This window comes from Aegilops tauschii, chromosome 4, assembly GCF_002575655.3.
Source record: "Aegilops tauschii subsp. strangulata cultivar AL8/78 chromosome 4, Aet v6.0, whole genome shotgun sequence".
NCBI lineage: Eukaryota > Viridiplantae > Streptophyta > Magnoliopsida > Poales > Poaceae > Aegilops > Aegilops tauschii.
Window position 1 is genome coordinate 69,765,176 of NC_053038.3, and position 24,987 is coordinate 69,790,162.

Sequence of the window (24,987 nt, forward strand, 5' to 3'; positions counted from 1 at the left end):
GGGGCAAAAGCCTTTTCGGTAAATATTTGCTACTGTACGAATGATGTTGTTAGATTGATGAATGTTATTATTAAATGCTAATATGAGAACCGTAAATGGTAACGGTAGATGAAGAAAGTCAAGGAACCCAAAGCAAATTTAGTTCACCCACTTTTGTAACGAACAAAACTTTAAAACCATTCTAAATGTAATATTTAGCACTTTACGATATTCGTAAATCACTTCTGTGCTCATGTTCGACAAGACACAGTTCGAAACAACAAAGTGTTAACAATTCATCAAACAATTTATCTCGAAGGGTAGTACAGACATGTCAGCACACAACTCTTTCCAGAATTTCAAACTACAATCTCAGAAAAGAACTCAACATCAGATTCTGGGGGAAGCAGATTCCACGAGAATTTTTCCAAAATCATGATTCTACAGAATCCTGCGCGAAAAGAACTGGGCCTCATCTCCTGCCCATGGTGATGACATGTCATTCTTCATGGTCAAATCTCCATAGTAGCTAATCCATAGCTGTGCCCGATCACAACCCTATAGCCTCGCACAAAAAGGAAAAAAAATACCACGATTGTTCATGAAGATTGCATTGACCACAAATTTCTACCAGATGAGAACAATACATAGTGTCACAAACATGTTGGTGAAGAGAAAATTATTTCTTTCATATTAAGAAGTGCAACAAGCAAGGGTACTCAAGCACAATGTTGAAAAGTGAAATATTCAATTAAACGACTCAAACATAAACACGGAGAGAGTTATTGTGTTGTTTATTTTCTTCTTATTCAATCACCTATTACTTGCTAGCGAGTTAATAAAGTTCTTGGTAAGTGACAACCAAAACCAAAGAAAAACAAATGTTCAATGTAGTCACCTTCTTGAGCCTTTCATACATCCGAGTGCATGAACTTTTCTGAGGCCAAAGTTAAGTATGCGCTCAAGCCTGAAAGAGTAAGATATGCACATTGTTATGGCCTACTAAAATTGTTGTATGTGCGTTATGTAATAAGAGGGATGTAAGAAAATATTTAGCCAGAAGGACCCAAGTGAGGCCTCATTCCATATCTGACGGATGGATCAACATCCAGTAATCTGGACTGGAAACGCCTCAACCATAATAATTGTTTCTGAAATAATGTGCCTAGTGTGTGTTTTGCTAGGTCACACACCAATGCTCACCTGAAAGTACTTGTGTTCCAAAGACGAACAGTCCCGTCACGTGAACCTGTCATCAGTATTGGAAGCTGGGGATGGGCATAGACGGTACTGACTCTATTTGCATGCCCTACGAGTGTTTTAACACATATCTTTTTCTGCACGTCCCAAATCTGTTTCAAGAGGAAGAAATGTTACAACAAATGGCTACAAATATGTTCTCAAGAGTGTTCTTTAGTGAAGATGTCACACCTTGGCAGTCCCATCATCGGATCCTGTAAACAAGTATTGCTTACCACCATGGGTAAAATAATCCAAACATCTTACATTGGATGAGTGGCCATCCAATGTGAGGTTAGAATGGGGAGAATCAACACTCCAAATCTGAAAATTTCAAGTATAGGAGCAGGAGGATTTTACAGTCATTCAACAAAATTCCAGTGACAAACCTATCTTAATGGATCATGTCAAACAGTTAGCTATGAAAATGGGAGAGTTAAAATCAAACCTTAATTGTCTTGTCCATGGAAACACTAGCAAAAGCATTAGGGTCCATGGGGTTAAATACTAATTGCATCACAGAACTGGAGTGCTCTTCATTAAATATCCTAGTGCACTTCCAGCCATTTTCCCAGTCCCACAGCTTAATTACGAAGTCATAGGATGCTGAAAGTACATAAGGCTTGGTTGGATGAATAGCCAAAGAAGTGATCTGCTCGCTGAGAGCTTTGAAAACCTTGACTTTCTTCATTGTATTATAACTGTAAACATAAATGCGACCATCGCCACCACCAGCCACAATCCATTCCTTCTGGGCAATAAATTTAGCCGTCAAAACTGCAGTTGGGGGAGAATGGAAATTACAAGGTGTTGGGAATGAAAAAAAATGTTCGTTAAAGAAACTAGTAAGGTTAATCGTGAACGAAAAGTGTTTTGGTGAACTAAGTTAACATGCCTTCTTGTTCCTTCGTGACTTCAAATGAGTTAACCATTTCCTGTAGATAAATGTAGCATAACATAATTAGTCCAACATACAATAGCATTTATTCCAAAGACAGGTTTTTAGTATGTATTACTACAACCGGAAGTTCCAACACCTACTCTCTACTTTCCTGAATAAATCTCACGTTATTACCGTCTAATAAGCTTTTCTATCTAAAACAGAATCATCCATAGGGGATATTATGGAAAAACAATTTAAGCAAATACTTTGAAGTATTAATGTGGGACTATGGAGCAAAATACTCTCTCCGTCTCAAAACAAGTGTCTCAACTTTGTATTAACTTTAGTACAAAATTGTACTAAGGTTGAGACACTTATTTTGGGACGGAGGGAGTATGAGAGAATTGTATGAGTATAGGCAAGGAAGTGACAGTCACATAACCAGAACAATAATAACATATCAGTTTAGTACAATATCACTGCATACTACTCCCTCCATCCCATAATGTAAGACATTTTTTGACGCTACACGAGTATCAAAAAACATCTTATATTATGGGACGGAGGAAGTACTTTGTTGGTCTTTCACTGTTAGTCTGTTACAACATAATCTTTGCTCCTAGAATTTCTGCAGAATTTTTAGTGCTGTTACTTCGTAACCACCATCAATGTATTTTAGATGATTGCACTGACCTCTGACTCCACAGCTGCCCATATCTACTTCTCCAGAAAAACGTAAACTAGCTAGCATTAGTAAAATGCCAAGGGTGGTCGTCCCAAGTACCAACCGGGGGTCGCTCCCACCAACGTCGCCTCAACTGCTACGGCTGCTCATGGTGCGCAGGGAGTGCCATCTCTCGTCCCGGTGGCTGTTGCGACTACAGTTCAATCTCATATGGCACCGGTTCAGCAGCATGTTCAGATGCAACCCGCTACAGTTTCAGGCGTGGGTACTGCAACCAAAAAGATGTGGTGCACCAAGTGTCAGTCGGCGGGACACCTGGCTGAGGATTGTGAGACCCAGCAATACTGTTTCATTTGTAACAAATCGAACCACCCGATGACACTGCGGCGGTGCCCGGCTCTGAAGTTGCCGAAGCCGGCGGCAATGCTTTGTGGATATGGTACTGAGAATATGGCCTTCTTTCAGATGCCAGATAATGTGTGCAGAGCAGATTTAGCGCCACAGAGTTCTACAACAGCTCTTGTCACGATCTCGGGAGGTTCTATCACTTCCAGCATTGTGGAGTCAGAGGTAGCCAAGATTGCGCAGTATCAGCAACAATGGACGTGGGAGGCTATTCCTCACGGCCAGAATGCTTTTCTCATGTCGTTTCCTAGTGAAGAGGTGCTTCTGAGAGTAACCGGGTTTACGGTCTTCATCAAATCACATAACGTAACACTGGAGTTCAAGGCATGGCAGTCCGAGGATATCCCATATCGTTTTGAGCTGATTCCGATTTGGGTGCATGTTCATGGAGTACCTCACGCACTTCGGCATTTCTTAGGCCTTTGGGTTGTTGGTTCTGTTATTGGCGCCACCTTGGATGTCGATCTCCTTTGTTTGCGCCGCCGGGGAATTGTTCGGATACAGGTGGGTGTGCTTAATCTGGACGCTTTTAAGATGAGCACTCTCAACTCCCTCTTGTCGGACGTGGTTGTTCAGAGAAAGGGATATGAGTTCCGGTATACTTTGGAGGATCATGACTTCCGAGTGGATGCTGATTTTGTGCCACGAGTTTGGGAGCAAGACGACGATTCTGAGGGTGACAAGGGACATGACAGAGAGGATACGTCAAGGCCTAATGACATGAGCAAGAGGCTGAAAGGATCCTCTTCTACCACTCACACGGCGGCCACTACAACCATGGGAGGTGCTGTTCCGATGCAGATAACTTCAGCCACGATCGTTCCTTCTGGTGCACCCTCACGGCCGGTGGCGGCGGGAAAATTAATTGCCGTCACGCCACCAAATCCTCTCCGGAGATCGTCACCTAATCTTGTACTGCAGCCTATGCGGAGTACGACACCGCCAGGTGATCGGTCGGATGTGGACCACTTGGCGCCAGGGTGTGCTTCCTCGCCATCTCGCATACCTGCGCTGCCTTCTCTGTCGGCATCATCACCAGCTGCTCCCGGTGTTCGACTTCGGGGCGACGAGTCGTCGGCGTCTCTGGAGACAGGGACTCCGAGGGTGGATGCTACGGATGAGGTGGTGACTCCGACCTCGGCTTCGTCGCGGCTGTCTAGCCGTCGGGCAGTGATTTTTTCCCCGGCGGTGAGGGCGGATCACGACCTTGCGATGGCGGAGCTTCGAGCGCTGTCGTCCGCGCATCCTTCGCCGGGCAGCGTGGAGGCCTCTTCGGCGACCGAGGAGGAGGGTACGCTGCCGCCTACTCAGTCTGCTTCGGCTACGCCGGAGCCATCTACACCACCTTGCAGGGCCTCTGAGACGCTAGCTGCCACTGTGTCTACGACTACATCTCTCAGACGCAGTGGCCGCCATTTAGTTAACGCTGACGGGGCTTCAGCTTCTGACGAGGATTCCATGCGGAAGGCCATGCGTAGAACGGCATCGCAGAACCTCGACTTTGATGGTACGTCTACTAGTAAATATTTTCTCTCTTTTGATAATGCCAAAGTTTCTTCAAATATTACTAGTCTTGGTATCTCATTAGGAAGGAATAAAACAGCAGTAGACTTTTCCGTTAAGGCTCTTAAGCATATGGAGTTCGACCGGCTTACGGTTGATCCTAAATCGCGTATTTTGGATCCCTTAGTATCAGATGAGGACGATGAGGAGTCGGATGCCAATCATGAAGGCAGACTCCTCTCTCATTTGGTCAAAGATGCAACTGAGGTAGACTTGAATGACACCACGCGCGGCATTGTGCTTTGTGAGCTCGTTGCGTCGGTACGCAAGAACAAGTCTAATTCAGGTAGTAAAAAGGGTCGGCCAAAAAAGAAGGCAAAAGTTTACAAACACAAGAAAGGTTCATCATGAAAGGAATGTTTTGGAATAGCAGAGGTCTTGGTGACTTGGCTAAACATAAACATATTTCCGGTTGTGTTAGGGATTATGCTCTCGATTTTGTGGCAATCTCTGAGTGTGGCAAGCGTGACTTTCCAACTCGTGATCTCGACCATTTTTCATGTGGTAAAGATTACAAGTGGCATATGTTACCGCCTTCTGGGAGGTCTGGGGGTATTCTGTTAGGCATACACTCCACTTACTTGGAACTTCTTTCGACTTCGAAGGGGGAGTATCATATTAAATTCAACCTTCGAAATAAATCTGATAACTTCATTTGGAGTTTGGTTGCTGTTTATGGCGCCGCTCAAGATGAGTTTAAATCGGCCTTCCTCAAGGAACTTGTCAATACCTGCCGAGAAAACCCACACCCAATGATACTAGGGGGGGATTTCAATATTCCCCGATATCAGCAGGAGAAAAACAACGATAGGTCTGACACTAGATGGCCATTCCTTTTTAATGCTGTTATTGATAGTCTCGATTTGCGGGAACTTGCCTTATCTGGGCGCCAATATACATGGGCCAATAACAGATCTATCCCAACTTTCGAAAAATTAGACCGGGTGCTCGTTACCACCGACTGGGACTTTAAGTACCCCCTAGCTTCGGTGAGAGCACTGGAGAGAATTGAGGCTTTATCTGATCATGCTCCGTTGCTAACTGATTTCGGTCAACCTGTTCCTAGTAATAGCCGCCATCAGTTCAAATTCGAATTGGGATGGCTCACTAGAGAGGGTTTTCATGAGTTGGTAAAAAAGTGTGGCAACGCCAACCTCGTGGTGACACACCAATTCAACGATGGAACAATCGTATCCGTGCGCTGCGCCAATTCCTTCGTGGTTGGGCCAAACACACCGCAGGGATTTATAAGAAGGAGAAGTTGCGACTCTCTACCTTAATTGACTCCTTAGATAAGATCGCGGAGGTCAGGCTCCTTTCTGCCTTGGAGATTGAGCAAAAAAGTCATCTCAATGAGCAGCTAGCCCGCCTTTTACGCGAGGAGGAAATAAAATGGTACCAAAGGTGTAAGACTGACTCACTGGTTCTTGGGGATGATAATACGAAATACTTCCAAATGTTAGCCAATGGCAAACATAGGAAGAAACGAATCTTCGCTCTAGATCAGGAGGAGGGTCGAATTGAGGGGGAGGCCTCATTAAAGAACTTCATTACTAAGTATTATAAAGATTTATTCGGGCCATCTGTGAACACTACTATCGAGATGGATGAGACCATTTGTCACGACATTCAGCAAGTATCCGCTGCGGAAAATGAATTCCTAACCTCTCCATTCTCTGAGGAGGAAATTCGAACGGCGGTTTTTCAGATGGAACATAACAAATCTCCGGGTCCGGATGGTTTTCCGGCGGAGTTCTACCAAAATTTCTGGGACATGTTAAAATCAGACTTGGTTCAGTTGTTCAATGAACTACATGCTCATAAACTTGACATTTCCCGCCTAAATTTTGGGAAAATTATTCTTCTACCCAAGACGAAAGATGCTAGTCGGATTCAACAATATAGACCGATTTGCTTACTCAATGTAAGTTTCAAAATCTTCACCAAGGTGGCGACTAACCGTCTGAATGGGGTGGCTGATCATGTAGTCAAACCAACCCAAACAGCATTCATGCAAGGTTGAAACATTTTGGATGGTGTTGTTGTCCTTCATGAAACGGTCCATGAGCTTCATCATAAAAAATTGAATGGAGTCATTTTTAAAATCGACTTCGAGAAAGCTTATGATAAAGTAAAGTGGCCCTTTTTGTTACAAACATTACGTATGAAAGGGTTTTCCGATACTTGGTGTCGATGGGTTGAGAGCTTTGTGTCCGGAGGTAGCGTAGCTATTTAGGCAACTATTTCCAGACAAGGAAGGGGCTCCGTCAAGGGGACCCCGCATCACCCATTCTGTTTAATATTGTGGCTGATATGTTAGCTACTCTTATTGAGAGGGCCAAGTTAGCAGGTCAAGTCACCGGGGTCATTCCTCATTTAGTAGAAGGAGGCCTATCAATTTTACAATATGCGGATGACACCATTTTGTTTCTGGACCATGACTTAGAAAAGGCCAGAAACCTTAAATTGTTGTTATGTGCCTTTGAGGATCTTTCTGGACTAAAGATTAATTTTCATAAGAGTGAACTCTTCTGTTTCGGCGAGGCCGCAGAAGTTTCACAAGATTATGCTGAAATCTTTGGTTGTCAACTCGGACAATTTTCAATTCGCTATCTGGGTATCCCTATTCACTATAGGCGACTGACAATAGCTGAATGGAAGCATGTTGAAGAGAGACTGGAGAAACGTCTGGCCAGTTGGAAGGCCAAACTCTTGTCCTATGGAGGTCGACTAATCTTGATCAATTCGGTCCTTATCAATATGGTTCTTTATATGTTATCTTTTTTTCATCTCCCAAAAGGAGTGCTCCAGCGTCTTGACTATTATAGATCAAGATTTTTTTGGCAGAACGATAATGAAACCAAGAAGTATCGTTTGGCAAGGTGGAACGTATTATGCCGCCCTAAAAGCCAAGGGGGGCTTGGAATCCAGGATCTTGAGATAAAAAATATATCACTGCTCAGCAAATGGGTATATAAATTACTCACTGAGAACGATGTTTGGCAGGAAATCATTCGTAATAAATACGTGGGTTCCAAAGCAATATCCCAAGTCTACTAGAGACCCGGAGATTCACATTTTTGGAGTGGGGTGATGAAAGCTAAAGAATTCTTTTTCCAGTTTGGAACGTTTTCGGTTAGGGACGGCTCCCAGACACGTTTCTGGGAAGACACCTGGTTGGGGAACAACCCCTTAAATGTGCAATACCCAAGTTTATATCCGATAGTTAGACATAAGTTTGTCACGATTAAACAAGTGCTGGGACATGAAAACCCTGATATTTCTTTTCGTCGAACCCTCATTGGTCCTCGATTGGCAGCATGGGATGATCTGCTAACCCGACTGGGAGCCATCCAGTTGCCAGTGGAACTGGATATCTTTAAATGGAAATTGCATCAGAGTGGTAAGTTTTCGGTTAAATCCATGTATGATGCACTGGTTCATAACGAGGTGCCAATAGATAATAGGAAATTGTGGAAGCTTAAGATTCCCCTAAAAGTGAAAATTTTCCTATGGTTTTTCACTAAAGGAGTTATCTTAACTAGGGACAATTTGGCACGACGAAACTGGCTAGGTTGCAAAAAATGTGTTTTCTGCCACCATGATGAGTCGATTAAGCACTTATTTTTTGAATGCAAGTTTGCTCGATCGGTATGGGCCATTGTCCAAATAGCTTCGAATCTATACCCTCCACGTAGTGCACGTAATATGTTCGGCAACTGGTTGAGGGGAATAGATAAACAATTTTCTAAACACATTCTTGTGGGGGCGGCTGCCTTATGTTGGGCACTCTGGCTCACTAGGAATGATATTGTTTTTAACCGTAAATGTGTTTCTTCTCCTATGCAGGTTATTCATATATGCTCGCGATGGCTCCGTATGTGGTCTATCCTGCAACAGTCGGAGGATAGAGACCTTTTTATGATGGCGTCTACACGGCTGGAGTGTTCGGCCAGGGAGATTTTCTACCCCCATGAATGGCGGTGTGATCTTCGAATTGGATTGGCCCCGCTATAGGCTTGTTTTATTTTTTACTTGTGGCTGTTTAGCCATATTTTTTTGATCTAGACTTCTTCAAACTTTTGGCTGTGTGCATCTATCTATGTAGAGGCCGGGTGATCTTTGATGCGTCTGTATCAACTCGATATTTCAATTCAATGAAAAGCCCTTTATCGAAAAATTAGTAAAATGCTGCCATTATTTAGCTCAAACTGACTCCACAGTGAGTCTTCCTATTCAAGTTGGAGTTAGTAGACATAATCCGTCTTCCACTCCAACTCTCCCGTACATGAAGACTGAGTGAGAAGTACCGACAGCAAAGCTATCATATTCCTAACAGAAAGCTATCATATTCCTAACAGAAAGCTATCATATTCCTAACAGAAAGCTATCATATTCCTAACAGAAAGCTATCATATGCCACCAAAAACTGCATCTCCTCTCCGCGTTGGTCGCCGCCGTGCGACAGCAAGGATTGAATGTGGATGGGAAAAAGAAGAAGAACGAGTGGTGGAGAAGGAGGCGACACAAGCGAAAGGATAAGCTGCGCCCAAAGCGGTGCGTGGACCCAGCAGCACGTGAACGTGGGTGCGGTTGAGGAGGAAACGTGGGCGTTCGATCTAGCGCATCAGACGACGCGCATGAGACCGGCGCAACGGTTCGGCCGGCGCCCCGGCCACAAACATTACCCATTTAAGATAGAGGTTGATTGTTCTTACGGTTCTTTAACAGCACACAGGCTTCTAGCTAGTCTTTATCTCTACCTACTAATAAAGATGATCGTCCGTCACGCTGTTTTGCAGAAAACCCCTATAGTTACTGGTAATTAAGCCGCCGTACAGTTTTAAGGCATAAACAGACAAAATGTTTGGTTTCGCAAAAACCCCCATATAGTTTTCGACAATAAACCCGCGGTACTGTTTTAAGTGACATAGACAAAACGTTTCGGGTTATGCAAAAAGCTCCATACAGTTTTTAAAATTCAACCCGCAGTCCATATCATATGTTTCAAAAAAATAGTCATATCTTTTAAACTGTTAACATGTTATATATGAAATTTGATTAAAAAAATGTTTGGAATCTGAATATTATGTTATTTTACTTGTTAAATATTTTTTCAGTGCAACTTTGATAAACAGTGCACGATCGGTCTTTAGTTCGTATCGTCCAGATAGAAAATGAACAACACACCAAAATCAGATTGGAGACAAAAAAATCATCTATAACCATACATGCACGTGACGGCAAAACCTCAAACGGGGCAAAGAAAGCAAATTTTTGATCTTATGCCGAGAGAGAGATGCATTAGGATTGACACATTCAAACGCGTTGTGATTGTCTTGGCACTAATGTCATGTTGAATTAAAAAACGTGGACCTATTGAGATCTTAAGTCGTGATATTGGGTTAGCGAAGTGTGTTATTTTTTCTCTCGTTGCAACGCACGAGCTTGTTTTGCTAGTACAATATTAATGTACTACTTATCAAACTACATTTTTTTAAACAGGAAACGATAGGTGAGGGCCCTACAGCCAATTTCTATTAAAACTATATACATAACTGGACAAGCTATACATACAAATGAACTACACTGATAAATTAGAGTAGTCACTAACCTTTGTCTGGTAGTTCCAAATGCATATGTGACCATTGAAATGGCTTGTTATAATCCTGCATTGCACATATGGAGATATATATAAGATTTTTTTGCTCATGCCTCTCACTGAAATGAATAACGGAATATGCATTTCAACGCTGCCCAGTGCTTTCTAGACAATTCATACTATCCACTTACCATGGCTTCGTGGGATGTACATCCATGGAAACCATTTTATCAAAATCCACTGTCGATATGATCTGATTCAATCAAACATACACTAATTATTCCACCGCGGATATGATCTGATTCAATCAAACATACACAAATTATTGCTTTCCTTCTGTAATTCAGTAATTGACCTGACTCACCTCAGCGGTTATATTTCCTTCTGGGTCACATACAGCTGTCAACGTTTGCTCAAGAACTGGATCAACGCCCTTCTCTTTAACTTCTGTAAAGAAATTGTCATACTCGGTTTCGGCTTTTCCTTGGCTGATATCCTTAAGCTCGGTCTCCCCCCTTAGCCTGCTCTGCTCGATCAGAAACTCATCCGTGGCTGGCAGTGACTGCTGCCGGTCTCTCATCGTCACGATGAGGGTGTAAGTAGACCTCGGGGGAGCGACACCACATAGCCACTCGGTGAAGTACCTCTCCAGTCTCTCCGGCTGGAGCCGGAAGGCAACTCGGTGATCTGTATTATTGGTTAGGTGCAATGGGCAGGTGATCGAGTGATTTGGCTTAAAAGGGAACCGAAGCTCCAGGGGGTGGATGCAAAGCAGCTGAGTGGATGTTGGTGTTTCATCTTCTTCGTAACCAGTTTCAATTTCATTTAGTATCTTGACAATTTCCCCTATACTGGGTCGTTTTTCACTGTCAGTTTCCATACAGTTGAGTGCTACTTGGACACATCTCTTTACCTGTTTGTAGGATGCTTCAACTGATGAATAGCTTAATGTTTCCTGCAGCCTGTTCTTCCAGTTTTTGTGCACCTATCAAATTGAATTATCTAGGATTAGTTCGTGCAGTGTAAGATTGACACAGTATCCATGGTGCTAGTTTAACAGTTAATTTATCTCATAGCAGGTTATTACAACATCACAATACGCTCGTTATAGTAACATGAACATCTTCAGAAAAAAAAATCTGAATTTAAAATTTTTATTCACTATTTGTTTTGGATTTCCTGTTCATCCGGGAGCATATGCTCCCCAGAGTTAAAATGCCATCCCAAACTTACTCCTTGTCGCGTTGAGAAATATGCAACTTTTATATATTTTCCCTCATTTATAATATTACTTTTCAGAAAAAATAATGCCACAAAAGGCATGATAATGAGCGGGTGGTAAAATATAACACAGTGTACCTATATAATTGATCTAGCAACTAGTCAGATGGGTGGGTTCTTACATTTTCAATATTGGGTGGCATCCTTGTTCCTGTTATAAGTTCTAGAAGTATTACGCCCAGACTGTATATGTCTGACTTGAACTTGATGGTTCCATGGTGGGAGTACTCTGGTGCCATGTAACCCCTGCATAACAACATGGCATGCAATTTTGCGCATTAAGAAAACCAATAAAAGTGCAACGATGCAAATAGCTCTTGAGAGTTAGCTTACAGTGTTCCAAAATTGTTCATGGTGATAATACGACTTTGTTGTATGCCAATAAGTCTTGACAATCCAAAGTCTGTAATTTTTGGTACCATATTAGGATCCATCAATATATTCTGAGGCTTGAGATCCATATGGATAATTTTCTGTTCCTCGTGAAGATGGCGCAAGCCATGACAAATTCCCTTAATTATTATGTAGCGTTGATGCCATTCAAGCCCGCAAAATTCATCTGCATGTGTAAGTGAGAATGAGGACAACTAAGATGCAAATGTTAAGACCATTCGAGAATTAGCGACAAAGAATAATTGGAACGGTAGGAAATTGTACTGAAGTCTTTTATTTTAGCTAGAGCAAGGAAATTACACGGTGCATCATTGTCATACCTTCAAGGTGCATGTCCAGGCTACCTCCAGATACATACTCAAAGCATAGCAGCCTTGCTCGTACTTTCGCCATTATGAGCTCCCCTTTGTATTCTGTAATTTTTCCTTGTGTGTCTGCACAATAGCCAAGTAACCGAACTATATTTCTGTGCTTGGCCCTTATGAGACAAGCAACCTCGTCCTGAAACAACTTGTCTTCAACTAAAGCGTCGGAAAGTTTCTTCACAGCAACAAATATTCCACTGGGAAGCACTCCCTGATTAGCATATGTTTTGTTAGTAGTATATTTTAAGGAGTAGCATATATGTGAATATGGACACTCCAATTTTGTAGGACAATCCTACGTTTTTCTTCCTTCGTGTAACTCGATAAAACCCCAACTGGTGGATATGATTGACACCAGAGTGAAATGTATGATAATCATGATTATTTTAGCATAAATGCGTACCTTGTAAACCACTCCAAATCCTCCGCTACCGATTACTTCTTTATCGGAAAAATTATTGGTGATTGATTTGAAGAGTGACAAGGGTAGATCAGTCGGGTCAGCGCTTGGATCGCGTAACCTGCTCTCCAGGAGATAGTAGGCGCTATCCTCGTCGCCCATGTCTCAAAACCACCTTCAAACAGGAGCAGAATAAGAAGCTTGGCTCAAATAATTAAAGCTCATTTCAAGCCATGCACACCCGGGAAGGAGAAGAGAAGAAAGTACCTAGTGTTGTTCTAACCCAGAGGAAAGAAAGGCAGAGGATGCGGAGCGTTATCCGGAACGATGGCTCTGCCTTTATCAGCACAGCAGCCTCAAAGAGAAGACGGTTATGGGATCGACGATGTATGAGAGTGGAGGATGGATCCAAGCTGCGATGATGTACTCTATATGGCTCTATTTGCATGGCAAGCAAGACGAGGAACGGGAATGGACGCTTTGCTTTACACGCAAGTGTGGTGAAGGAATCAGTCAAAGCACTGGATTAAAGAGGAAGCTTCCTCCTCCCATCGTATAATACTACAGTCCTCACTCATGTCCCTATCTTTGAGCGCCAAGTCCTCGCTGCGACCTCCTCCGGATGCGGAAGCGTGTTGGACGCCGATAGGGACGGCTCTGCTCGCAGAGATCGTCTGAGACGTAACTCCGTATTCAATACTATGTCGATGGTCCGCTGTCTGTTTCGATCGACGGCGGCCGCGTGCGCGGTGCGGTGGCCAAGAGGATGCACACGTGATTCCCTACTCGAAACGTGTTGACCAAGCACAATGTGTCATGCTAATAGTACACCCTCTATTTCGAAGATTTGTCTATTATGTATCTAGACAAATCTAAGCAAACTTATTTAGGATGGAGGCAATATATTTTTGTCGGCAATTACGACAGTGGCGAAGATACATGTCTTCTGTGACGTCAAACAACATCACAAAAATATGTTTAGGGCATCGCTAGTCGTTCCCCTAAAACCGGTTAGAAAAGTAAAAAAATCTGCTTTATTCCTTTAAACCAGACCTAGCCGATCCCCTTAAAATCGTTAAGTGACTAAATAATTTACTCCGAGCGGCCGTCGAGCACTAAAAATACGCCACCTCTCGACCATCGAGTAAATCTTTTCCCCTTCCACGCGTCGAGCAAACCCACTGCCCCCACCACCCAATCCACCCACGCGCCACACCATGCCCGCTCCACCGCCTGCACGTCGGTGACAATGGTTGGATCCTCTGCCACCTTCCCCAAGCCCGCCCCACCCATCCGCAATGCTTGGCTAGTGGATCCACGCCATGGCGGCGCCTCCTCCTCATGCGCATCTGCCTTCCCCGACCTCCCGCCGTGGCCACCGCCGGAGCCGAGGTACCACAGTGTGCGGCAGCGCAAGTGGGGGACTTGGATCGCCGAGATCTACGAGCGCGACACCGGCAAGACCCACTAGTTGGGCTTCTTCCACTCGGCGGATGCATACGACATCATGTCAGTGCACTTGTACGACGTTGTCGGTCGCCGTAACTACCCAGATGGCTACGTGCTGCCATTGGAGCCGGTGGACCACTGCGTCGCCACCCCACACAACAGGCGGAAGGACCGAGAGGCCCGCGAGCGACTCGCGGCGGAGCAAGCCGTCAAGCTGTACATGGAGGAGTTCCACCGCCGCTACCCGGAGCGCATGGAGGCGGACCGTCGCCTGTATGCGGAGTGCGCGGTGGGGAGGACCGACGTCATAGACCTATCCAGCAATGAAGATGGCGACGGTGCTGGCTCCAGCGATGGCCCCGACCCAACGATTGGTGGTTTGAGAAGAAAGAAGTGAAAGGCGCTCATGGAAGAATCGGACTAGGTTTAAATTTCTAGCTAAAATTTTGAATTTCGTTTTAAGTTCGATGTAAATATTCAGAATTTGCACCGAATGTCGTTTAATTATGTTTTATGTACTAGTTTGAACCTAATTAGTACCGAATTTGTGTTCATGTGCCTTTCAGTTTTTTCACTCTGTTAAGTTTTGGGATTGGGCTAGAAATAATATTTCTTTAGAGGAGAAAATGTGCTCCTCTAAAGTTTACTCAATCGTTTACTCCTATAAAATTTAGGGCATCAGATAGAGATGTCCTTAGCAGGCTAATCCTAACTATATATATATATATATTTATATTTATATTTATATTTATTTACATACATTTGTTGTGGGCATCATTGGCTTGGATTGCTAGCCCCGCCATTGGTTATGAGACCAAAAAATATTTGGAAGTTTATAATTGAGCACACCAATCCTGTATTTTTTGTAAGAAACTTCTGATTTATTCATCTTTAATCATGACAATACAATGAACATCAGAAATAATAAAGATTATATCCAGATTTGTAGACCACCTAGCGACGATTTTAAGCACTAAAGCGAGCCAAAGGTGTGTTGCTGTCATCACCCCTCCCTTGTAGGAGCCAGACAAAGCTTGTTGTAGTAGATAGTCGAGAAGTCGCCGTGCTAAGGCCCCATAGGACCAGCTGATGCGGAGTATCCTACGGGCATCACCATGTCAAGGGTCCGTTTGGCAAATGACACGTGTGACATCCACTTCACATACATAATGGTGAATCATCGCCTTTACACATGCTCACTTGACCCCTTCGAGGATGGTATATTACTTGACACTTCACTCGTGTGCATGCCTAAGTATTATCGGAGCACCACACAACACTCAACAAAAGGAAAACTCTTCCTATTATAACATGGACTAAAAAAAAGCATCAGTTAAATACAGCCCAACTTCAGCTAAATACAGCCCAACTTCACCTGGCAGGAATCACAAAGTGCCTGAAATCAACGGTCACAAAATCGACTATATGAAAAAACATTCAGTCCCATGATAAATATAGCAAAAGCAGCAAAACAAACATACTCTCAACTGCTAGTACTTTGCTAGCAGATTACCAAGCGATATGTTTCAGAGTTCATTGACATGATTGTTACAACTCAGGACAGTTACACATCTGTACATTGAACTTCCCACTGAAGCAACACGAACAATGACCATTCAGTCAGTATCCATCAGGACGAGCGTGGCTATTCCTCCAGCAGTCCAGCTTCAAAACTGGTTTGTTCGGATGCTGGGCAAGTTGGCTCTCCAGCTCTTGCTTCAGTGTGTCGTCACATCAACCCTTCAGCGGGAGTACCTCGAGTTCAGTCAGATTATTCAGGCGGGTGAACTGCACTGAGGACCCATTGCAGCACTGAATCCTCCAGATCGAGCAGCCGGAGCAGCTTCATGCTTTATAGCCGGCCGAGGATCGAGCTTTATAGCCTCCAGATCGAGGCGGCGATTCAGGCCCGATTGGGGAGAAATGGGTGGCGGCAAACCAGCAGGATTTTATTGCCGGGGGCCGGCCACTGGCCGCTGCGCCATGAATGCGGGGTAGAGAGGACATCTCCTTTTTATGTTTTGGGGAAGGAAAACTAATTTTTTTTAGTCATTAAGTATCTCTTTTTTATGTTTTGGGGGGAAAGAAAACTAATTTTTAAGTCATTAAGTTATATATGGGTGGTTTATTAGGTTGGCTATAAGTGATATGGCAACTTCATATAGCCGTCTTTTGGCTATACTATTAAGGGAAACGATTTCCACCCGGCGGACCGGCTGAAACTTCGGCCGGTCGCGCGCGGGCCGTGCGTTTCGTTTCGATCGTGCGTCTGGCACCGCACCCCCTGCGTTGACACAGGCCTACACATCGCAGTTTTTTTTCCTGGTCGTCTTCTTCCACAAACACTTCGCAACCTTATCTGCTCCCCCATGATCCCCTGAGCCGTTTCTCGCTCTGCCAGTCCGCCACGGCTTCCCGGCGAGCTCCACTACCGGAGTGACCTCTCCTATATCCCTCTTTTCTTCTTCCTTCCCAGTGAACTCTTCCTCCCACCTCTCACAGATTCCATGTGTTGTCTTCACATCCTTCCTGCTCCCGACAACCCCTAACTCCCTGGAGTTAGACACGAAACGGCGGCGAGCCTAGGTGCTGCGAACCACCGACCGCCGAAGTTTTATGATGAGATGGCCGAGATGGCCATCGCCGGCAATGGCAAACAACCGAGCAGCCGGTGCTGCAACCATTCTCGGTTTTTGCTACAACCGGCCAAAAAATTTGCTACAACCAACCGACCACTTTGCCTCTCGTGACAGTGACGACAATGTTTTTTGCTACAACCATAATCTAATTTTGCTACGACCGCTAATTTTTTTTGCTACAACCAATGGTCATACCGTGCCTCGCGACGGGGAGACGACCGTTTTTGTTGCAACCGCCGTTTACTTTTGCTACTACCGGCGAGACAATTTGCTACTACCGGCGAGGATGAATTTTTGCTGCCACCTTCTACTTTTTGCTACTACCGGCGAGGGCGAATTTTTGCTGCAACCGCGGTCTACCACCGTCTACTTTTTGCTACTACCGCTAAGGTCAATTTTTTTGCTACAACCAGCAATGAAAATGCTGCGATCGGCACACACAACGAGCTACAATCAATGCGGCGACCATTTTTTGTTGCAACCGTCGTCGCCGTTTGCTACAACCAACAACAAAAAAAGCTACCTCTGACGACGTGATTTGCTGCAATGGCAACACCGAAGTTTTGTGGTGCCGACCGAGGTGTTGCGATTTTTGCTGCAACCAGAAGCATGAAAAGCTACCAGCGGCGATCATTTTTGCTACAACCGGCAACGAAAAAGCTACAATCGGATATGTGATTTGCTGCAACGGCCACGACGAAGTTTGTGGTGGCGACCGTTTTGCTACAACCGGCAGTGGGAAAAGCTACAACCGGTGTCATGTCTTGCTACTCCCGGCAAAACCCGACGAAGGTTGAAGCAAATCATGGTCGCCGCTGTGACTGTTGACATGAATGGTTGTAGCGATTCCTGTCACCGGTCGTAGCAAAAATGAACAATGGTTGAAGCAACATATATCTGCACGTGGATGATGAAGAAGAAAAGAATGGTTGGGCGTGGCCATGGCGACATGGCTGCGGCGAGGGGCGGCAGCGGAGCTGCAACCTGAGCTTCACCCGTCGCTACTGAGAGCTACAACCGCAGGTGCAGCTGTTTCATGGGTCAAGGCGGCGACGAGGACGGACGGCGCAAGTGGGGACCGGCGACGAGGACGGCCGGCGAGGATGGGGACCGGCGAAGAGGACGGGCGGCGGGGGTGGGGACCGGCAACGAGGTCAGTCACCGGAGGGGAGAGGATGCGCGCACCGAGTGGGGGATGTGATTCCAGCGAGAGGAAGAAGAAGCTGCGGGGCAAACCCTTTTTTCCGCCAGATCCAATGGCCCACGCGGCTCAAATCCAACGGCCCTGACGCGACCGGCCGAACGGTTGGGCCGGTGCGCCGGCGCAGATTAGTGCCCTTAAAGAATTACAGGGGAAGGGCTAGAGATGGCATCCATGGTGACCATAGGCCAAAATATTTGAGGGCAGACCAAGCTTGTGGGTAGTCCATGGTCATAAGATATAAAAAGTATTGTTCATTACAACAATAATATATTAAGCCTTAAAAATAAATTCTAGTTACAACCCTATGGCCACAATTACCAGGTGGGGCCCATCTTATGGACAGATTTAACCTTTATGCATTTAGCACACGTTATGCCCTGTTTGGAGGTCCAGTTAGGATACACACACGGAGATGCCCTTACAGCAAGGCTTCCTTGAGTCCAGTGAGATTCTCTAGGCCAATGAACTGCACTGACAAACCACTGCAACAAGCCTTCAGCAGCTCAAGATTTTTCATTGTTTCTGAACCAAAGGCAACGCGTAAACTGAAGCTGCAAGCAATTTCGAGGGTCTTGATCTTTTGATAAGTGGCCAACTCAAGTCCATTCTCCATTGCACAAAAATGGAGGTTACTATCTTGGAGTAGCTTGACACGAAGAGTACATAGTTTTGGTAGACTCCCGATGAGCTTTATGTCACCCTCTGTCAACATGGTCATCTCCAAATCCAACTTTGTCAGCTTGCTAAGCTCGTCGATCTTCAAAACTGGCAACTTCTCGACGGGCCCATGCAGTTTAAGGCTCTGCAGGCTCTTCAAAGGCAGGGAGATGCCAGCCAAACAACCTGGACTGTCCTTGTCCAGTTGGACCGACAAGGATTCCAAATGGACGTGACCTGAGATTGCAGAGGAGAACTTCTTGCAGTTTCTCTTGTTGATGCCGGACACTCCGAGCTTGTACAATTGGGTGAGGTCCTTCAGCTCTTTGAGGATGGCCTTCCCCCCTGATGCGCCAATGTTGACAATACCGAGTGTATGCAACGCTGTCAGTTTGTCAATTCCTCCAGGCACCGTAACACCAACTAGGAGGTGACGTCCGCAGAGTTGGGGTACTGAAAGACATGGTGTTGATGATTCTTCTGCCTGAACAGAGGTGCCAGAACGAATGTACTGCAGCTTCTGTAGTTTGGTGATGTTTGCTGGCAGGTTCAGTATGGAGGTGCATCTGATATCAAGAGTCTGGAGCTGCCTCAAATCACCTAATGAGCTTGGCAAATTGTGGATCCCACTGCATCCTCGCAGCGAGAGGAACTTGAGACGACGGAGCTGCTTCAGCATTTTCTCAAGATCAGCATCCTCTACACCCAATGCATCCTCTAGATCAAGAACCCGGAGCAGCTTCATGCTTTCGGAGACGAAGAATTGTTTCCACTTCCCAAACACAGTTAGTGACCGTAGCCTCGAGAAATCCATACTCTGGAACACGATCTTGTCCCTGTCCCAGCTCTCCCTTATGATGAGGTGACGCCCCGTGCGTTGCGTGGTCATGTCGCAGCAGCCCTCCAGCTCAAAGACAAGGTTCTCCTCCATCCGCCGTGAGACGATGTATTCACGGATGAAACCATTAACACGGCATGAGATCATCCTTGTGTCACCCAATGCAGTGGTGACTAGCTGTGGCGCTTGCTGGATTATGCTCAGATCGAGGAGCTTGGAGAAGAACACCTCCCCATTTTGCTCTGCTGATTTGTCTTCACTGTCCCGAGAGTAGCCCTCCGCAACCCACCGCCTCACCACACGTCTCCTTCGAGTGCTGTGATCTCGGGGGAAAAGTGACATGTAGAAGATGCATGGCTTGAGGGAATCTGGGCAGCTACGGAAGTAGGAATACATCCAACCAAACAGGCCCCGTAGACTGTCATACTCTGGGTTGGTTTCCAGTGTGTGCATGAATCTGTCATTGGTAGAATCTACGGTATCCATTAGTGTGACTGTCTTCTTGGCCAATACACCAGCTATTGCAACTATTACTTGTGGAAGCCCACCACACTTGAGAATAAGTTCTTTTAGCTTCGGTTCTTCTTTGAGATTCTTCAAAGCGGACAATGGGTTTTTCCTAACCACCTATTGTTCAATCAATTCAAGAAATAACCATCGTTAGTATGGTAAAGACCAATTGCATTTGATTATGATATATATATATATATATATATATATATATATATATATATATATATATATATATATTATATACATGCATCAATTCAAGAGAATAATGTGAAAGCAAATGGAACAATACATTACAAGTGCCGAAATCTATCTATCTATTATATCATATATTAAAAGTACATGACAGGCTAATTATGAAAAAGATACATGTGCTAGAAATCTCACAAAAAATCAAAACATCGCACCGGTGTTTGCCTGGACCCTTATTGTCACTGTTAGATCATAACCATTAGATCTCATTAACCCAAAAAATCTATAATATCCAAATTATTTTATACTGTTATGATGAAGTGGTCAAGGATGGACAGCCAAGACATGTCCAGCCCAAACTTCACTATCCTAACATTGATTTCTGGGCCTCCTCCTCTGCCTCATCTCTCCATTCTTGAAGTGCCTAACTTCGCGGCGGTGGTGGTGGCACAGGCAAACAACGGCACACGGGTTCATGCGTCCACCTCGCTTAGGTCTTTCTTGCGCAGCCTCAAGGTACCCTACCTGCACCGGCAGCGGCGGGGGCTGTCTCGCAAAGTTTTATATACTTTTTGGTGTTTTTCCAGTTCACCTATTAATAGCAGAGATCGGATCAACTAGGCCTTCCTGATGTCATCTCAAGGTTGACGGCAGCCGCTGTCACACTATCCATATTTTTGGTGGTTCCATTTACTACTATGTTGTGATTATTTTCAGAAATTGATATCTCATCCGTTATTTTGATTTTTCTATCATTATTTCGAAAATATTTATCTGTGTAGTAGATTGAAACAATTTTAAAGTAACAAATAAGGGCCACTTTATATATAAATGACAAAATGTTAGGGAAATGGAAATGTGCAGTAGGAAATGCACATTAGTTTTGCTACAACAGGCATTGTAGCTTTACGAAAGGGACAACGTTTGGATAATGACAATGTCTTCAAAATACTCCACAACCAACTTCAATTTTTTCCCTATTCAGTAAATCTAAGATAGTGGTCAGTCTTATGTTATCTCTCGATTCCTAAGTGATGACGAGTTATGCTTGTAAGATCATGCATGCTAGAAACTAAATACAAGATACTAAAACAGAGAGAAAACACACCTCCTGATGGAAGAGATCAAAGGCTGCATTGGCTTGAAGACCTTTGACATTAAATACAAGGTCTTCCTTATCCGCGCAACATGTGGCAATGTTTGCTTCGGTTGTAATGGCAATGATAACACTTTTAGATGATCTAGACAATAATGCAGCTTTTATCATGTCCCATTCTTCCTTGGACTGCAGATCATCAATAACGACGAGGCAACGATGTTGATCCAGAAGATCACCACACTCCTGAATGGGGTTTTTGATTCTTATCATGTTGTTGGAAGCAACCTCCGTAGCTTCAAGTGATTCAGAATGAAAATCCAATAATAAGCTCCGACAGAAGTCCCTTAAATTGAACGGATGTGATACATCCACCCAACCATACTTTTCAAACAGGGTTGTGTGAAGAATTTTGTCACAGAACAAGTTTCTGATGAGAGTTGATTTCCCAACGCCAGCTATCCCCCATACGGATATAACATGGAAAGAGTTAAAACGTGCTTTAGTTGTGTATTGACGAAGCTCATTCATGTCTGACTCACGTCCAGTGATGGGGTACTTCTCCATCCAATCAAGGGCTGCATCATTTTTAGAGGTGAGAATTGTGTCAGGTCTCGCTTCATGCTCTGTGGATATCTCCTCGGCTTTAATTCCATCACCTTGAGATCCCTGAAAATATGAGCAAGTTCAAACCTAATATCGAACAGAATCCACATGTATCAGTTCGTTTTGCGTCGCGGAGAAATTAGTGGTCAGTTTAAATGACATATGATCGTACATGTTTACATGACAAACTCTAAAGCACGTTACACATGCTATTTAAGTAATCAACTACTGATTCATTGTCTTTTAGTACTGTACTTGTTATCCTAGAGCTGCAGCAGTCAAACTTGGAAAGGACCAATTATGCTCACAATTATTTTTGTCACCTAAAGATGATAACTGCAGATTCGTATCTCAAAAAAGAAATATCAATAGATTTTAGATATTCTTCTCCCATGGTAAGATAGTGATAGAATGTGTGCATTTGTGACTGATAATTAATATCAAAGATGGTAAGTAAAGAAGAATTTAAGGAAAATATTTTGCTGAATGTAATTAACGATGTTGTAGGCTTTACCTCTGTGAAGGCATAAACCGAGTGCTCGGTGGAGAACTGCTTCAGCTCCAATACTTGGTATGAATGCCCCACACAGACGCTTGCTATTTCGGATTGCTGAGTCGACACAATGATACAGCTGCCATTCTTACTGCTGGGAATAAACATTCTGACAGCATCCCAGTCTACAATGGTGGACACATCTTCTAAGACGATGATGTACTTCTTGCTGTTGAGTTCCTTCATGAATCTCTCCAGATCGTCTTGAGTAGCCTCCATCATCCTAAGGACCCCTGCACCGATGATTGACTCTGGTTCTTTGCAAGAGTTTGCATAGAACTGAACCCTCAAGCTCCGGATGAACTCGTGGGGGTTGAAAGGGTGGACGAGTTTGATCCAGGCACGGCAGGTGAAGTTTTGGCAAATTTCTGGATCATCGAACGCCTTCCTGATGATGGATAGCGTCCCAAGATCGCCGCCAGTCCCCCACACCGAGATCACCTGAAAACCGTTGTCTTTCTTGGTGATGAGCTGGGTGAGATCCCCATATTGCCGCTTCGCGATGTCCGTCGCCTCGACGAGCATGTGGAACGCCGTGGCGCCCATCGCGGCGCGGGCCGCCGCCGGCGGCTGCTGGTGCACGACGACGGGCTTGGAGCCGGAGTCGCTGATGAGGCTGTAGCGCGCGTTCCTGGAGCTCACGTCCTCGACCCGGATCTTGAGCTGCCGTATCTCGGCGATGGCCTCGTCGAGCGGCTGCCTGGCGGCCGACACGAAGGGCGGGAGCAGGCGGCGCCACCACTGGGACTTCTTGTCGAGGTGGAGGACGAACTCGATGCAGTCCTCCACGTCGTAGGCCAGCTCCCGGATCTGCCGCACCCAGGTCCTCACCACGATGTTCCTGGTGCGCTCGTCGTCCGCGAGCTTCAGGAAGGACTGCATCATCTGGAACTCGCCAGTGATGAACACCAGGTCGCGCTGCGCGCTCTGCCGCAGCTTGGAGTCCTCCTCGATGGCCGACTGGGCCTTGGTCAACGCCCCCTCCACCACCGATTTGGCCAAGCCGACCGCGAGGTCCGCCATTGCTGCCGACTCGGTCGTGGCTCTCCTTGGGCTGGCTGCTTGTTGTGTGTGTGTATTGTATTCTACGAGTAGCAGATGTGCATCGACGGAGCAGGTTGAGATGGCATTCTTATTGGGGAAGAGCAGCTACCCAACAACAAATTGCTACGGACATGAGTTTTTTTTTTTTTGAACTGGAATACACATTCCATTAACTTAACCGTGCACAGCAGAATCGCCGGCAACCAAGTCGCATACTAATTCTGGTGCTTGTCCTTCCACCAGGAGCACACCACACCTGCCCGATAGCCAAAAGCAGCAAGGCTATGGGCTACAGAATTACAAGAACGCTTACAGAAGGTAAATTCAAAAGCATCAAAAGATGCGTAACAAAGGCTACGAGCTTCACGGATTAGGACGCCAATTGAAGACAGATCCCTCTCGCCAGAGTTTATGGCATTCACCAGACTCACCGAGTCTGATTCAAAAATAGCCTGATTGATTCCCATTTCGCTCGCCGCTTCGATGGCCCTGTTACAAGCAGTAGCTTCAGCTTATAAAGCCGACGTGAGATGATCCATCCTCCCTGCACATGCAGCAATGACGTCCTCTTGATCTGATCTCATAACACAGCCCCAGGCTCCCCCTCCTTGCTCCACATGGAAGGCTGCGTCAAAGTTAATTTTGACAAAACCTTCCTTTGGTTTACTCCACCCTGCTATTTTATGCATTGTGTCATGCTTTTCAGTCTGCAAAGATCCATTCTGAAAATCATCAAGTATTCTGCGGATGTTATAGACCACTCCTTCGGTGGGCTTCATCTTGCCGCCATGGTTTGCTTTATTGCGTATATTCCACCACTCCCATAGAAGAATCAGGACCAGATCACGGCGAACCCGCATTAGCGACCACAGGAAATCAAACATGGCTACTGGATCAGCACACTTCAGCAACTCTAGTCTAACATCCTCCAGCTGCAATTCTCTCCAGAGATGCTTCACTAGCTTGCACTTGAGAAATAAATGGCCAGCAGCCTCATACATATCGGGCATCTAGTATCTAGCTCCACCTGCTTTCGCTTGACATTCATCCGTAGCGGCAAAGAGTTATGTGCCAGACGCCACAGAAACATTCTCACTTTGGGGGGCAAATCAAGAGTCCAGAACATATTCCATTTCTTCGAGTAGCTTGGCGTGGCCGTCGACGAGCTAGCATCTCTATTCTTGCTCGCGTCCCTAATGCTGGTTCCCAAATGGTAGGCGGATTTCACTGAGAACACTCCCCTTGGATCCAGATGCCAAGCCGGCTGATCATCCATGCCACTCCTGAGTGGTATCGCTAGTATCTCCTTCACATCCTCTTCGCAGAACAGATTTTTCACCAGTTCTCCGTATACGGATCAAACAGGTCACTGACTTTGTCGATGAGCACGCTGCCTCTAGCAGT

At 45.1% G+C, this 24,987-nt stretch overlaps 2 protein-coding genes and 1 long non-coding RNA gene across 4 annotated transcripts; 1 reads left to right on the forward strand and 2 right to left on the reverse strand.

Annotated features, from left to right (window-relative positions):
• Positions 1-182: 182 nt before the first annotated feature.
• Positions 183-13,307, reverse strand: LOC109733452 (uncharacterized). The gene is made up of 14 exons (XM_020292677.2): positions 13,063-13,307; positions 12,799-12,970; positions 12,351-12,606; positions 11,971-12,196; positions 11,760-11,883; positions 10,721-11,341; positions 10,548-10,609; positions 10,369-10,423; positions 2,114-2,153; positions 1,667-1,995; positions 1,411-1,542; positions 1,183-1,331; positions 878-946; positions 183-537 (listed from the first exon to the last, which is right to left on the reverse strand). Exons 2-14 carry the CDS (start codon positions 12,955-12,957, stop codon positions 492-494), a joined length of 2,268 nt encoding a protein of 755 aa, XP_020148266.1. The 5' UTR covers positions 12,958-12,970; positions 13,063-13,307; the 3' UTR covers positions 183-491.
• Positions 4,591-8,806, forward strand: LOC120962760 (uncharacterized). The gene is made up of 2 exons (XR_012181380.1): positions 4,591-4,698; positions 8,604-8,806. It is a non-coding gene; the product is annotated as an uncharacterized lncRNA (long non-coding RNA).
• Positions 13,308-18,280: 4,973 nt separating the features above from the next.
• On the reverse strand, positions 18,281-23,641 carry LOC109733451 (disease resistance protein Pik-2). 2 transcript variants are annotated; one of them, XM_040386662.3, is made up of 4 exons: positions 22,501-23,640; positions 21,923-22,049; positions 21,393-21,838; positions 18,281-20,209 (listed from the first exon to the last, which is right to left on the reverse strand). In XM_040386662.3, exons 1-4 carry the CDS (start codon positions 23,560-23,562, stop codon positions 18,506-18,508), a joined length of 3,339 nt encoding a protein of 1,112 aa, XP_040242596.1. In that variant the 5' UTR covers positions 23,563-23,640; the 3' UTR covers positions 18,281-18,505. The 2 variants fall into 2 exon arrangements, with proteins under 2 accessions (XP_040242596.1, XP_020148265.1); XM_020292676.4 differs by having other exon boundaries at positions 21,393-22,049; positions 22,501-23,641.
• Positions 23,642-24,987: the final 1,346 nt, after the last annotated feature.

Excerpts from the sequence above, each read along its gene's own strand:
- LOC109733452 (XM_020292677.2), bottom strand. The coding sequence starts at position 12,957 with ATGGGCGACGAGGATAGCGCCTACTATCTCCTGGAGAGCAGGTTACGC. Across the intron at positions 10,610-10,720 it reads AAGGAAATATAACCGCTGAG|ATCATATCGACAGTGGATTT; the intron begins GTGAGTCAGGTC and ends TGATTGAATCAG. Across the intron at positions 947-1,182 it reads TGGAACACAAGTACTTTCAG|GCTTGAGCGCATACTTAACT; the intron begins GTGAGCATTGGT and ends TTACTCTTTCAG.
- LOC109733451 (XM_020292676.4), bottom strand. The coding sequence starts at position 23,562 with ATGGCGGACCTCGCGGTCGGCTTGGCCAAATCGGTGGTGGAGGGGGCG. Across the intron at positions 22,050-22,500 it reads CGGTTTATGCCTTCACAGAG|GGATCTCAAGGTGATGGAAT; the intron begins GTAAAGCCTACA and ends TCATATTTTCAG. Across the intron at positions 20,210-21,392 it reads TTGATCTCTTCCATCAGGAG|GTGGTTAGGAAAAACCCATT; the intron begins GTGTGTTTTCTC and ends ATTGAACAATAG.